Below are 12,107 nucleotides of genomic sequence, written 5' to 3'. Positions count from 1 at the left end.
TCTGTTTTGGAAGGTTGATCAGCTAGATCAGCCAGTCATACGTGGCGTTGACGTAGATACAGAAGGGGGCGGCAATGACACAGAATGGGACGGCAATCCGATACGTTTAGCAGTGATCAGATATTAGGGCTGGTGGAGTAAATCATGTGGATACTAGGTTTGTTACTAATAGTCCACTCAGACACATAAGCGCCTTGCAATATTTATCCGCATTTATACAAGGGTAATAATATGTTGCTCTTTTATTACAATCACGATATATCTACCTAGAACACCTACTAGTTTGCGAATTTCTCAATCAAACGAAACAGTAAAACGTTTTGGTTAAAATGGTCTGGTCATAAGTTCAAAATCGAATGTAACGTGACGAAGCTTCAGTCACGAACTGACCCATACAAATAATGTGGCTTAATATGTGCTTTTTCATTCACATTACAATTCATTCTTAAAAAAATCATGAATGTATCAATTTTCTATTACACGGCTTCGTAGTCCAAATATTTCCTATTTCAACCGTTTAATGTGAAATGCTAACTTATGAATATGAAAACTGGATCGAAATGCTACCGATATATTTGAAATCGCGTGCTAGAAATGTTCAATTCTAAAACGCTTCTTATGTAAGGCGAACCGATACGTCTAGAGAAATGTTACGTGATTTCAAGTTTTCCCATTTAGCCTGAAAAGCGGGTGTACGTACACAAACAACATTATTCGGTTATTTTAATGTAATGTAGGTATGAGAAAATATGTGTTTGTTTTCTTGTTTTCAATATCCTTTAACAATATTATAAAATGGATTTTATATGTTATCAGATTGAGAATGCTAACTTTCTGAGTAAGCAGGAGATAATCTGTAAAAGAACTTATCTACTCCGAATTTGTTTATAGGTAAGTACAATGGGTACAAAGTCACACATCATAGTTTTATAATTAAGGTATATAATACAACTAGCTTCCGCCCGCGGCTACGTCCGCGTCCAGTTCGGTTATATCGCATTTTCAAGAGAATTCTTCAAAAGTCCGGGATTAAAACTATCCCATGTTCTTTGTCAAGGTCAACTCTATCTCTGTACCAAATATTAAAATCAGTTCAGCGGTTTAGACGTGAAAGCGTAACAGACAGACAGAGTTACTTTCGCATTTATAATAACATTTCGTACATACATTTGTGAATAGATTGTGTGAATGATTGTGCACTATGGCACAAGAGTGTACTTGTGAAATGACGTCAGATAGGAAGGTAACAATGGAGACAGAAGAGCGCCGACCCCAAATAATACATTGGCATAAGGGTACTGGATATGATGATAATAGAAAAGAGTTTATAGATCTTACGATGGAGAAGGAAAATGCTCACACCATCACAGCCCTTTTTATTTTTTTACCAAATTTTATATAACACTGATCAAGAAGTTAGAAGACTCAAATAGTGGATATAACCAGTTTCAGGCTTTAACATCACGCTATTTTCCTTAAACGCTGGCTATTTTGTACCAAATATACACTAAGAAAGTACTTACAATTAACTGGAAATTCACATTATTGTTTATCTAGATTAAAACCCGCCTAAGAAGCAAAAGTCTTAAATATTGCGAAATATCGTTGTAATATCCACGTGCCAAGCCCAACGAGGAAAACCGCTGAAGATAAAAATAATGACTTTAGCAAATCTTATCTAAATGATATTATTTATAGAAATTCTACAAATCAGGTGATCATGGACGGTTTCCTGAAATCATATCGGTTACTAGTTTTTGCACGCGGTTTCTCTCGTGTACCGTGAGAACTTCTTCATGTATTCAGATAAAAAGGCCTATCCCGATAATTGGACCTTCTAACACTATCAAAAATATTGTATTTTTTTCAAATCGGACCAGAATGTTCCTGAGATTATTCAAGTAAACAAACAAACTTTTCCTTCAGCTTATAATATTAGTATAGTTTGGTTTTGATAGCATGAATGACGAAAGTCTAAAGAACAAAGTACAATGTCTAAAGTTTTTAATAACAATGGAGACTTCTACTTTTACAATCTAGGACACAATTTTTTATAGAATGGTCTTGGCTTTCTGACGTGAAACATGCTAGTGCTGTTTTCATAGGGCTATGTTATTTTAAGGTGATTACTTTGAACTGAAGTCGTGGTGGCCCGGTGGGTAAAGAACCAACCTCTCGAGTATACCTAAGGGTGTGGGTTCGATTCCAGGTCAGGTAAGTACCAATGCAACTTTTCTAAGTTTGTTTGTACTTTCCAATATCTTAGACATCATCATCATCCTTCGCCCCTTTTTCCCAACTATGCAGTGCTTTACAAAGACAAAAGGAAGGAAAGGATATCCTAAACACCAATGGCTGAAAAAAAAGGTGAAGGAAAACATCTTGAGGAAACCGGGACAATAAAGTCTGAAATCACCAACCCGCATTGAGCAAGCGTGGCGATTAATGCTCAATCCTTCTCCGTGTGAGAGGAGGCCTGTGCCCAGCAGTGGGACGATAAAAAGGCTGTAACAGTAACTTAGAACTAGAAGACAGCCTCAGGCCGTGGTTTCTGCTAACTCACGAAATCAGAACTGAAAGCAAGCTTCGTAGTGTAGTAAATATATAGGTAAGCTAGGATAGTAAATCAACTGTGCGGCCCACTACTATCCCAAAATTAGAATTTTATTCCCCGAATTGTGCTGGCTTGTAAATTAGCTTACTAGCTTTGTTGTCACAGCCTAAAAACGTCCACAGATGAAAAAGCTGAGGGGATTTTGCTCAAACTCACCGCGTTGGTCATGTATGTGTGTTGGTGAGCGCAGTGTGGGATATTTTAAAATTTGGAAATACGGTTTAGGTTCAAAAACTGCTTACTAGACTGAACCTTTTAGCATAGAAATTGAGATAGTCTTGTCTACACGAAGCAGAAGCACTAGTTTGCTAGCTTAACGAGACTGCTTGCTATTCTAGACTGAGTCAGCCTGTATCCAGAGCACTAGGTCCAAGGATCACATTTTTGCTTATTTTCGTTTTGAACCGATGACTTATGTTTTGCTCATACAAACTGTTGCTTCTAGTTAAATAGATATTTACAGCACTATAAATATTTATAATAATCAAAATGAAAACTATCCTAGTAAAAAGCCAAAACCAAGCGTTGGGATCTTGGGCACGCAGTGATACAGACAGTGATCGGGAGGTATTTATTTCATTTTTTAGTTTTAACTGTAGCTATAGCGTGTAATTGGGTATATAAACTGTAGTATATAATTGGGTATTTGTCTAAAATCTTGTGACAGGAACTAGGAAGGAAGGTGCATAACTTTCATCGAATCTACATCATAATCTGACCACACTTAAACTTTGTGTTTCATTATAATTCCGATAAATTAGTTATGTGATTGGATAACTGATAAAAGTAATTATCATCCGATGTTGGATAAGCTACTTAAATCACTTTCAATTTGATGATAGTATAAATTGATAAAGGTTGGTTTATTTGAATTGTAATAGGCGGAAAAGGCGTGATAATCTATAAATGGGTATAGGGCTTAAGTGTGGGTTTTTCTGTTTTTTTTAATGAATTCTAGATAAATCCGACACTACCGGAGAGAGATTAGGGCTATGAGAGTGAAGGATTAGTGAGTGCACTTGTTTCTGCGCAAATGACCGTGCACTGTAATATGTACTTATGTCCTGCGCAGCTGGCTGAGTCTCGTTATATGAGAACAGCCACCGTGGCCGAAATCGGCCGTGGACGAAAAGTTTGACGGTAAAAACTAGCTTCCTACTATTGTTTTCATTTATTAAGAAAGCTTATCAACTTTGGCAGCATTCTTATCTACCTAACCTTTTAACACGCTTTATTTCATCTACATATGTTGGGGTCGACTTCCAGTCTAGTTGGATGCAGCAGCGCAATACCAATACCTAGAAGCGTTTCTGACGTCACAACCCGCTACCCGACATATACAACATGTAACTTAATTAACGCACATCCTGAAATTAGTTTGTTCAGAATTTTTTACTGAATCGATTTATATCATTTTTAATATAGGTAATTTTTTATCCCAAAAATAATTAAAACTACGGAAATTATTGTCATACTAGCTGTTGCCCGCAACTTCGTCTGCGTGGGCAATATAGAATAGTCAAAATACTAGGTACTTATCCCGTAGGTGCATTCTTTCACGTGACAGTATAATTAGGATTAGCACTTAGCAGTCGCATAGATTCATTGATCAAGGTTGTGTTGTGGATGTGACCATTTATCTAAATAAAAGAAGTAAAGTTTGTGACGTTGTGAATATCCCTGGATCTAGTCAGCCAATTTGGAAAATTATTACATAAGGTGCGTAAGTAATTTTCACAGGAAACAGCTATAATCTATGTCTATATGCTTTGAGTCTGACAAAGCTGTCATTTGTACATTTTCTGCAGCTGCTGCGACTAATCAGAAGCCAGAAAGTCTGTCAGTCTTACCATGGATATCGTCTTGTGTAGTTGACTGGATTGAAGATAGGTAGATAGGTAGTCGCTCCAAGCAAAATATTGGTACTCAAACAGATTCGGTGACTGGAAGCCAACACCAACATAGTTAGGGAATAGCTGGATGGATGATAAAATGAGTCATCATCATCAGCAGGCGCATAGGGTAGGATAGTTTCTCTACTGGGGAGAAACACTTGTATGACGGGGATTTTCTGTGCACTTACTCACTATGGTAAGGCTGACCCCACATTAGGCGTGCGTGATCCTCGGGCGTGTGAGTAGCGCGGGCGTCGCGAGCGCGCTGCGTGAACGTCGCATTTTGCTGCCCTGCGGCATGTGTGAAGAGTGCAAGCGACGCGCTCGCGGCGAGCACGCGGCGCTCGAGTTGCGTTCTTACCCCTTCGCCCGCTATCCCCGCCGCCCGCTAAACGCCTTAGCAGTTAAACGTCAAGGAGAGCGGCGCGTGCGCGCGGCGCGAGGCGCGCTGCAAATGCCGCAGGGCAGCAAAACGCGACGCTCACGCAACGCGCTCGCGACGCACGCGCGGCGCCCGCGCTACTCACGCACGCCTAATGTGGTGGCCTAAGCCGGGACTCCACCGAAATGTTTGCATTAGTTCATCATCATCATCATCATCATCATCATCATCAGCCTATCGCAGTCCACTGCTGGACATAGGCCTCTCCAAGTGCACGCCACTGAGATCGATTTAGTTCTTATCGCATTAGTTCACGAATAGGCAAAATGTACGTATCTGTGCGAGTCCACTTCATGTGTTCGTACTTGAAACCTGCAGTTTTGCCAAGATTTTCAAAATGTACGCTCGCAATTTGCCATTTCTTGGTGGAGCCAGCAAATCAAAAGAAACATAAGTGTTGTATACTGTGCGTCACTACCGCACACCGGGAAAATTTCGCTATTGCGGAGGACGTTTATATACCATATTTTGTGTCACACGTAAACAGGACGACAGTAAGTATCCACCGAAACACTTTCAAAGATCTGATGAACAAACAAATCAGACCTGACTTGGTCACCTGGGGCCAATCAGAGCTCTATGAAGCGATCATACGCTTTGGCTCCTACTGTTATTGTGGTTTCTGAAAATTTAATCACCTCATTCAACGATGAATGTAATTCTGATGGTACTATTAAGAACACTTGCTTAGCGCAGAAGCTGACGTTAGCAGGTCAAGTCTTTTGACTTCTCGAATAGGATACCATTGGTTTTTGTGCAATGCACACCTGCAATGCATTCTGGATTAAGATAGGATATAGGTGGATAGGATTTGCAACAGAGAACAATTCTGTCTTTGTGATTAAATGACATCAAACGTAGTTTTATATAAAAGGTGTTTTTTTAGACTTGGCTCGGGCCTTACTGAGACTGTTCGTAATCGTGAACAGTGTATTTGCGATCAGAAGTTGAAAGTAAACATGTCTCTGGTATGCGGCGCGTAATTTGTACGTTTTCAGACGCATAAAATAAAGCATTTTACGTGTGTATGGTATTAAATCGAGAAAGCTCCCATTTCTTATCTGCACTTTGTATCTGGGCTTGTTTTTAAAGCTACAGAATCCTACATTACCTACCTCACGCTTAGCAGCGCTTGCGAGAGATAGATCCTCATTTCTTCTAGGATTAAGTTTACATATTTTGCATCAGAAAAAATAATTAAAGTCTACTTAATACTACTCACCCGAAGTAATTTGTTTTAAGGCCACCACATTAGTGGAAGATAAGCTAAACTATGTTTATGAAAAAATCCTGATATGAACTCCATCTGTAACTTTAAATGATAATTAATTGTTCCACTAAAGTCATCATTTTTGACATAATGTTCAAAAAATAATTTAGATGGCACCGTTTTAAATTTGGCCGAGAACTTATTAATTTTCCTTTCATCAAGGTAATAATTATAGTTGGATTTTGATGTGGCACGGCAAACTGACAAACACTATTGAAATGTCTATCGAGAAATTACACTTCGTGTTAAAATATGGTGAATTACGGAAAATACACAACTCCATCTGTTGAAATAATAATCCTCTATAAAGAATGTATGGTAATATTGTCATTTACCACCTCGCTCCTTTGACAAATTGATGATGTATTTTATTTACCACAGATGGAGCTACTTTAACCTTGGCTAAACAAAATTTTCATTTTTTTTTTCTTCCGATGTTACTTATAAAGGTGTGATTTTCTGTGTAAAGATTAATAATAGGCCGATCAACTAATATAAGTACAACATTCAAATGTACAGTTTTGACAAATAGATTGCGTGTCGTAATATTTTACATCTTGAATTCACAAAATTATTATATATAATCATATCTTTTGATAGAGTGAATCGATTTCGATGAAACAAAAACTAAGTAATACCCCAAGTTACGTAGATTGTTTGTATATAAGCATTGTCTGCATTTAATTCGTAGATTTTACGTGAATCGCGAACAAACAAACAGATAAACAGGCAAACAGACAAACAGACAAAAATGACAAAAATGATGGAAATGGGTTCTGTTAGTTATCCTTTAACATGCTGGCTATTTTTTTGTCAATTTCTTCAATGTACAAAAATTACTTTTCTACAGATTTATTATATGTATAGATGTATAGATATAGATTAACCCTGTACAGTCAAAACAAATTCAAATAGACCGTAACTCAAAGTAATAAGACTTCGTGTATTGTCGGCTTTTTCCGTAGTTTCGTTATGTTGTGTCGAGTCGAGCGGATATTTGCGTGCGTAGTAGTATGACCAAAAAGTTCTCCAAGAATTGGTATAACTATATAATTTAGTAAATAACAATGCATATACATGTTAAATTAAATATTCAGTGTGTGTATTATGATTATAACATAATATTCTAATTGGGGTGTTTGAGGGTGTGCGTTAATTACGTTACATGTTGTATATACATGTATATTTAAAAACGCAGGTGTGTATGTACATACATACACCTGAATTGAAAAGCGTCTCTTTTGTGTTTAATTAACGAAAGATAATTATCACTTTTCCTCATTTTTCTGTAATTTGGAAAAAAAGAGGAAATAAAGATTAAGGGAGATAAAAAACAAATAATTTCTATGAAACGAATACACTTAACGACTTGATGAGTGTCTGAGTCATGACAGTATCTTATCATTTTATATCTGTTTTATTTTCTATATGTACTATATAATTCGTGCTTCTTCTGATATTTACTCACATTCAACCAGTGGTTCTAAGATAGTTGCTGACTTCTGAAGTAATACAGAAAATCGAAAACGTAAGACGCTTGTTTTTTTTAAAAAAAAAACTTTCTTAAAAAACACAAAAGCTTAAAGATAATAAAGTAGCTTTTCTATCAGTTATACCCGCGTCCCGTAGAAACAACTTGCCATAGGATAAAAAATATGTACCTTCACAGTATTGAAATAATTTTTTAAATCGGTTTAACATAGGAAAAGTATCCCTTGCCTTAATTTTATTTAGCTATGTATATCTTCTTCACCGAGAAACAAAAAAATCATAAAAATCTTAACTTGGATAAATGTTTTTCTTTTAAATTGATTATTTCAGTTTCCAATAATTGTTGTTTTTGTTAATTTCAGATGAAGACTTTATCTCTGATCGTGGTGCTGGCAGCACTTGCAGTATGCACTCAATCTGCCAACCTGTCACAGGGTCACCCCAGCGCGTTCTGCAGACTACTCTACAGGTTCGTAACTCATCACTTACACAGTTAAGAATTCTGTCATTGAACATCTTTGGCAGGCGTTACTGGTAGTTAGTAGCCAGTAAATCTGACACCAGTCTTACCAAGGGGTATTGGGTTGCCCGGGTAACGACGGTTAAGAATTCAATCGTCAATTATGTTCCTTCTGCAGGTTTATAAGACCCCCTGAAGACTGCAAACGTTTAGTCAGCTGATAATTTAATCTAGCTATCAATTAGTATGCAAATGCATATTATTTTTCTGGACTGTCTCTATTATTATAAAAAAAAACCATCTGGACAAAGAATACCATCGCTCAACTATGGACCAATAGTATATGTTAGGCCGTTGCCGGAAAGCTTAGTCTGATGTATAAAGGGTCTCTCTCTAATTATTCTCAATAATCACGATTGCAACCTCAACACTGCTGGTGTAGCAACTAATCAACACTAATATTCACCTATCCTTACAGGAACTACTACCGCAGAAACGCGATCCCCAACGCTGTGCAATACCAAGACGTTACCTACAGGGGTAACTCCACTGTTCGCATCAGCTCTATCAGGGCTACAGAAGTCGGTGCCACGCAGTTTGGCGTCCCCAGCATCAGGGCAGGGGGGGTTAACAGGAACAACGTGACCATCAGATTGACGTCAGCCAGAGGCCGTGGTTACTACTACATGGTCGAAATCTGGGGACGATAGACTGAGCAACAGTTTGGATGTCAACAACAATGATAGGCTTTTTGATAAGGACTTGTTTTGAAGATTTTTTTTTGTATTAAAGTTTTTGTACGTACCTATTTATTTCTTTATTTTTACTACCCTAGCAACCTATGCACTTTTTTATTCCACGTCAGAGGTCGTCAGGGGAATTTTAGAAAACTCTGACAATAGGGGACAATAAGGAGATTAAACATGCGCGCTGTTTCAATTTTTTTTTTCTCGGACGACGCTCATTGATCAATGTATAAATTGTATAAAGAAACATGTTTTGAGGTATGGTATGACATTGAAATTGACATTCCTTGAGAGTACTGACAAAATTCTGAATTTATGAGTTTAAAGGATATTTGGAAAAACAAAAAATGTTTTTGTAATTCATTTGGTAGGTAATTAAAAAATACAAACACAACTGGTTCTCTTTCCTCCGTGGCATAGTTCGCGAAAAACTTTTTGCTATCACTGAACGTTGCGTGAGTAGCTGCGCGGAAACCAATGTTGGGTATCAGCGGTTGGAGGGATGAGGGAGGGGAAGAGACTCATGAGCGGTCCTGTTCTCAGAATGTAGTTTCGGAGCGACGTAACATTCTGCGAGAACTTTAACAAGATGCGCGAACCTTCTAGATACATTAAGAGCTGATGCTTTAATCATTCTGATTGGATATTGTACCATCCCATTATCAATGAAAATCATTTTTAGATAATCAAAATGAACTGTAGTAGTTTCCGCAGCTATTCTGATGGTTGTTAATATGAAAATTGTTTTCGTTTTTAACCGACTTACCAAAAAGAAGGAGGTTCTCAATGCGAATGCGTGTATATTTTTTTTAGAAAACAACTGTTTACTATGAATAAGCCTGTTGCATTTTCTAATATAAATTGCTTATGGCATAACATAAATGAGTAATTAAGCAAACGAACAGACATACAAACATAGAAATCAAACGCGCATTTTTACATATAACAGCTGTCGAAGTATTTGTGTAAAAAAGATGACTTCCAATCAGAGCTAATCTGATAAAAATGTCGTTACTACATATATAAATGACTTGTAATATTTTATGGCGCGTATATCCAGATTCATGTTCATTCTTTAAATGACTTGCTTAAATATTATTTACTTTGTTCATCATCTTCCGAGCTTTTTCCAACTATGTTGAAGTCGGCTTCCAGTCTAACTGGATGCGGCTGAGTACCAGTGCTTTACAAGGAGCGACTGCCTTGACTAACCCAGTTACCCCGGCAAGCCAATACCCCTTGGTAAGACTGGTGTCAGACTTGCTAGCTTCTGACTACCCGTAACGACAGGCTACAACACGGGACAGTTCAACGTGCCATCCGAAACACAGTCAACGGTATCTAAGATATACTTAGAAAGTACATACAAACTTAAAAAAGTTGCATTTGCCTGACCTGGAATCCAACCCACACACTCGTACTTGAGAGGTTGGTGCTTTACCCACTAGGCCACCACAACTTTTTATTACTTTGTTATGTAAACAAAAACAATAACATACAATTTTCTGGTTTTTATAATGATCAAGGATGTGAACTTCTCCTTTAGCGAGAAAGCGTTAAGAAAAACATAGGTACCTATCCATTTTGGCATTATTTTTATCTCTCTCTCTTTCCTGCTATGTATCCCACATGGTGGTGGGGTATGCTTTCCGAATGGTTCTTCTCCACTTCGCTCTTAATTTTAGCATTATCCTTATCTGCCTAGCTTTTTCCAACTAATTTGGCGTCCCACTTCGACTTTTCTGTCGGCATTCCTTACTTCATAACTCGATACCGGATATATCGGGATTGTCGTACCTAATCATATCCCAACTAGCACACTAGTGGAAATAGCAGCCTATTTTGCAACTGTTAGCTGTACAGTAGTGCTTTAGGGGTTCCGAAAGTAACTTTAAGTTCTACTATTGCTTCCGTAGCTGCTCATAGCTGTAAATATCACTTAAGGCAGCAGAAACTGAACCAAATGTCACTCTAGGTTTTACAAGAGATCATTCTACAACCCATTTGCAGCCTACATCTTTAAAAGAGAGTTTAAACAATTATGTTAAAGGTTAAAGCTGCTAAAAAGTTTCTATTGCCACTGATGTACGCGTTAGAACTGCATAAAGACTCTAATTGTAGACTTTTTAACGGAACTGTATAAAAGATCACTTTTCTGCCACTAAAGGTTCCATTGCAGAAGTGATTTGTTCTTTTGTGCAGACTTAAGTAGGAATTTGATCCTCTGTTCTACTTATAGCCACATTAAGGCTCCACAATAGAAGCATGAGGTTAATAGATATTGCCTGCTCATTTGGATACATTCTGTTATTTTATTCACAAACACAAGCAAGGGTCCCGTAGATTTTGTTTTCTCAATTACTGATAACGAATCAGTTACAGAGGAAAAATAATGTTTGTTTTGAAGTAATAAAAAACTTATAACAGAAAATATGTATTTATTAAAGAATATAAAAAAATCAGTAGCTCCATTTATTTACTCTCAAGTATAGTGAAACACTCCGTTTTTCCCATTTAGATGGACAGATGCAGTTCTTGTTTATTTTGTTGTGCATTATAAGTTTGAATTATTTTGAACGGTACTCTGAAAACAAGGTAACACATAGTACTTAAGTGTTAAACAATAACGTATAATATATCATCGTATTATAGAGCCAACGACTTCTACGGATCTCTAAACAAGTAGCCATTAATAGTGTGGTTTGATATCTGCAGTATCACAGTGCAGACTTGAACTGCAATAGTGGTACAGATATTACTTGGACCTTCAGAAGAATGAAGCTTAGCGCTATGACGCGCAGAGAGGAGTTTTTAAGGTTGAAGTTGCAACTTAAAGCTGCTTTCAATGGACGCCATGTTTACAAGATAATTATTTATTAGTAATCGAGAAATTTATAGGTTTTTATCGCATTTGTAGTAAAATATATCTAAATATCGAACAAGCAACTTACTAAAAACGAATGTAGTCCAGTATGTAATTTCAATATCGTGTAGGTATGTGATACAAAAATATTTATATAATAATAATTTATATATTTTACGATATTCTGAGGTAATTATTGAGGCGCGTTAAAAATACTTCAACAATATCCACTATTATAGTGGATATTGTTGAAGTATAGTGGCACTATATTCACGATAAACTGATTTGCGTTTGTAGCTACTTACCATATAATACAAAGTATAGCT

At 37.1% G+C, this 12,107-nt stretch overlaps 2 protein-coding genes across 2 annotated transcripts in view; one reads left to right on the top strand and one right to left on the bottom strand.

Moving 5' to 3' along the window:
• The window catches only part of LOC124641125 (calbindin-32), a 154,632-nt gene that overhangs the window by 51,905 nt on the left and 90,620 nt on the right, over positions 1-12,107 (bottom strand). The gene's annotated exons all lie outside the window — the stretch shown is intronic.
• Positions 7,626-8,980, top strand: LOC124641137. The gene is made up of 3 exons (XM_047179121.1): positions 7,626-7,749; positions 8,075-8,181; positions 8,651-8,980. Exons 2-3 carry the CDS (start codon positions 8,075-8,077, stop codon positions 8,880-8,882), a joined length of 339 nt encoding a protein of 112 aa, XP_047035077.1. The 5' UTR covers positions 7,626-7,749; the 3' UTR covers positions 8,883-8,980.

Source organism: Helicoverpa zea, chromosome 22 (genome assembly GCF_022581195.2).
Source record: "Helicoverpa zea isolate HzStark_Cry1AcR chromosome 22, ilHelZeax1.1, whole genome shotgun sequence".
NCBI lineage: Eukaryota > Metazoa > Arthropoda > Insecta > Lepidoptera > Noctuidae > Helicoverpa > Helicoverpa zea.
The sequence above is the reverse complement of the archived record's forward strand: the minus strand, read 5'-3'. Positions and strand labels throughout refer to the sequence as shown.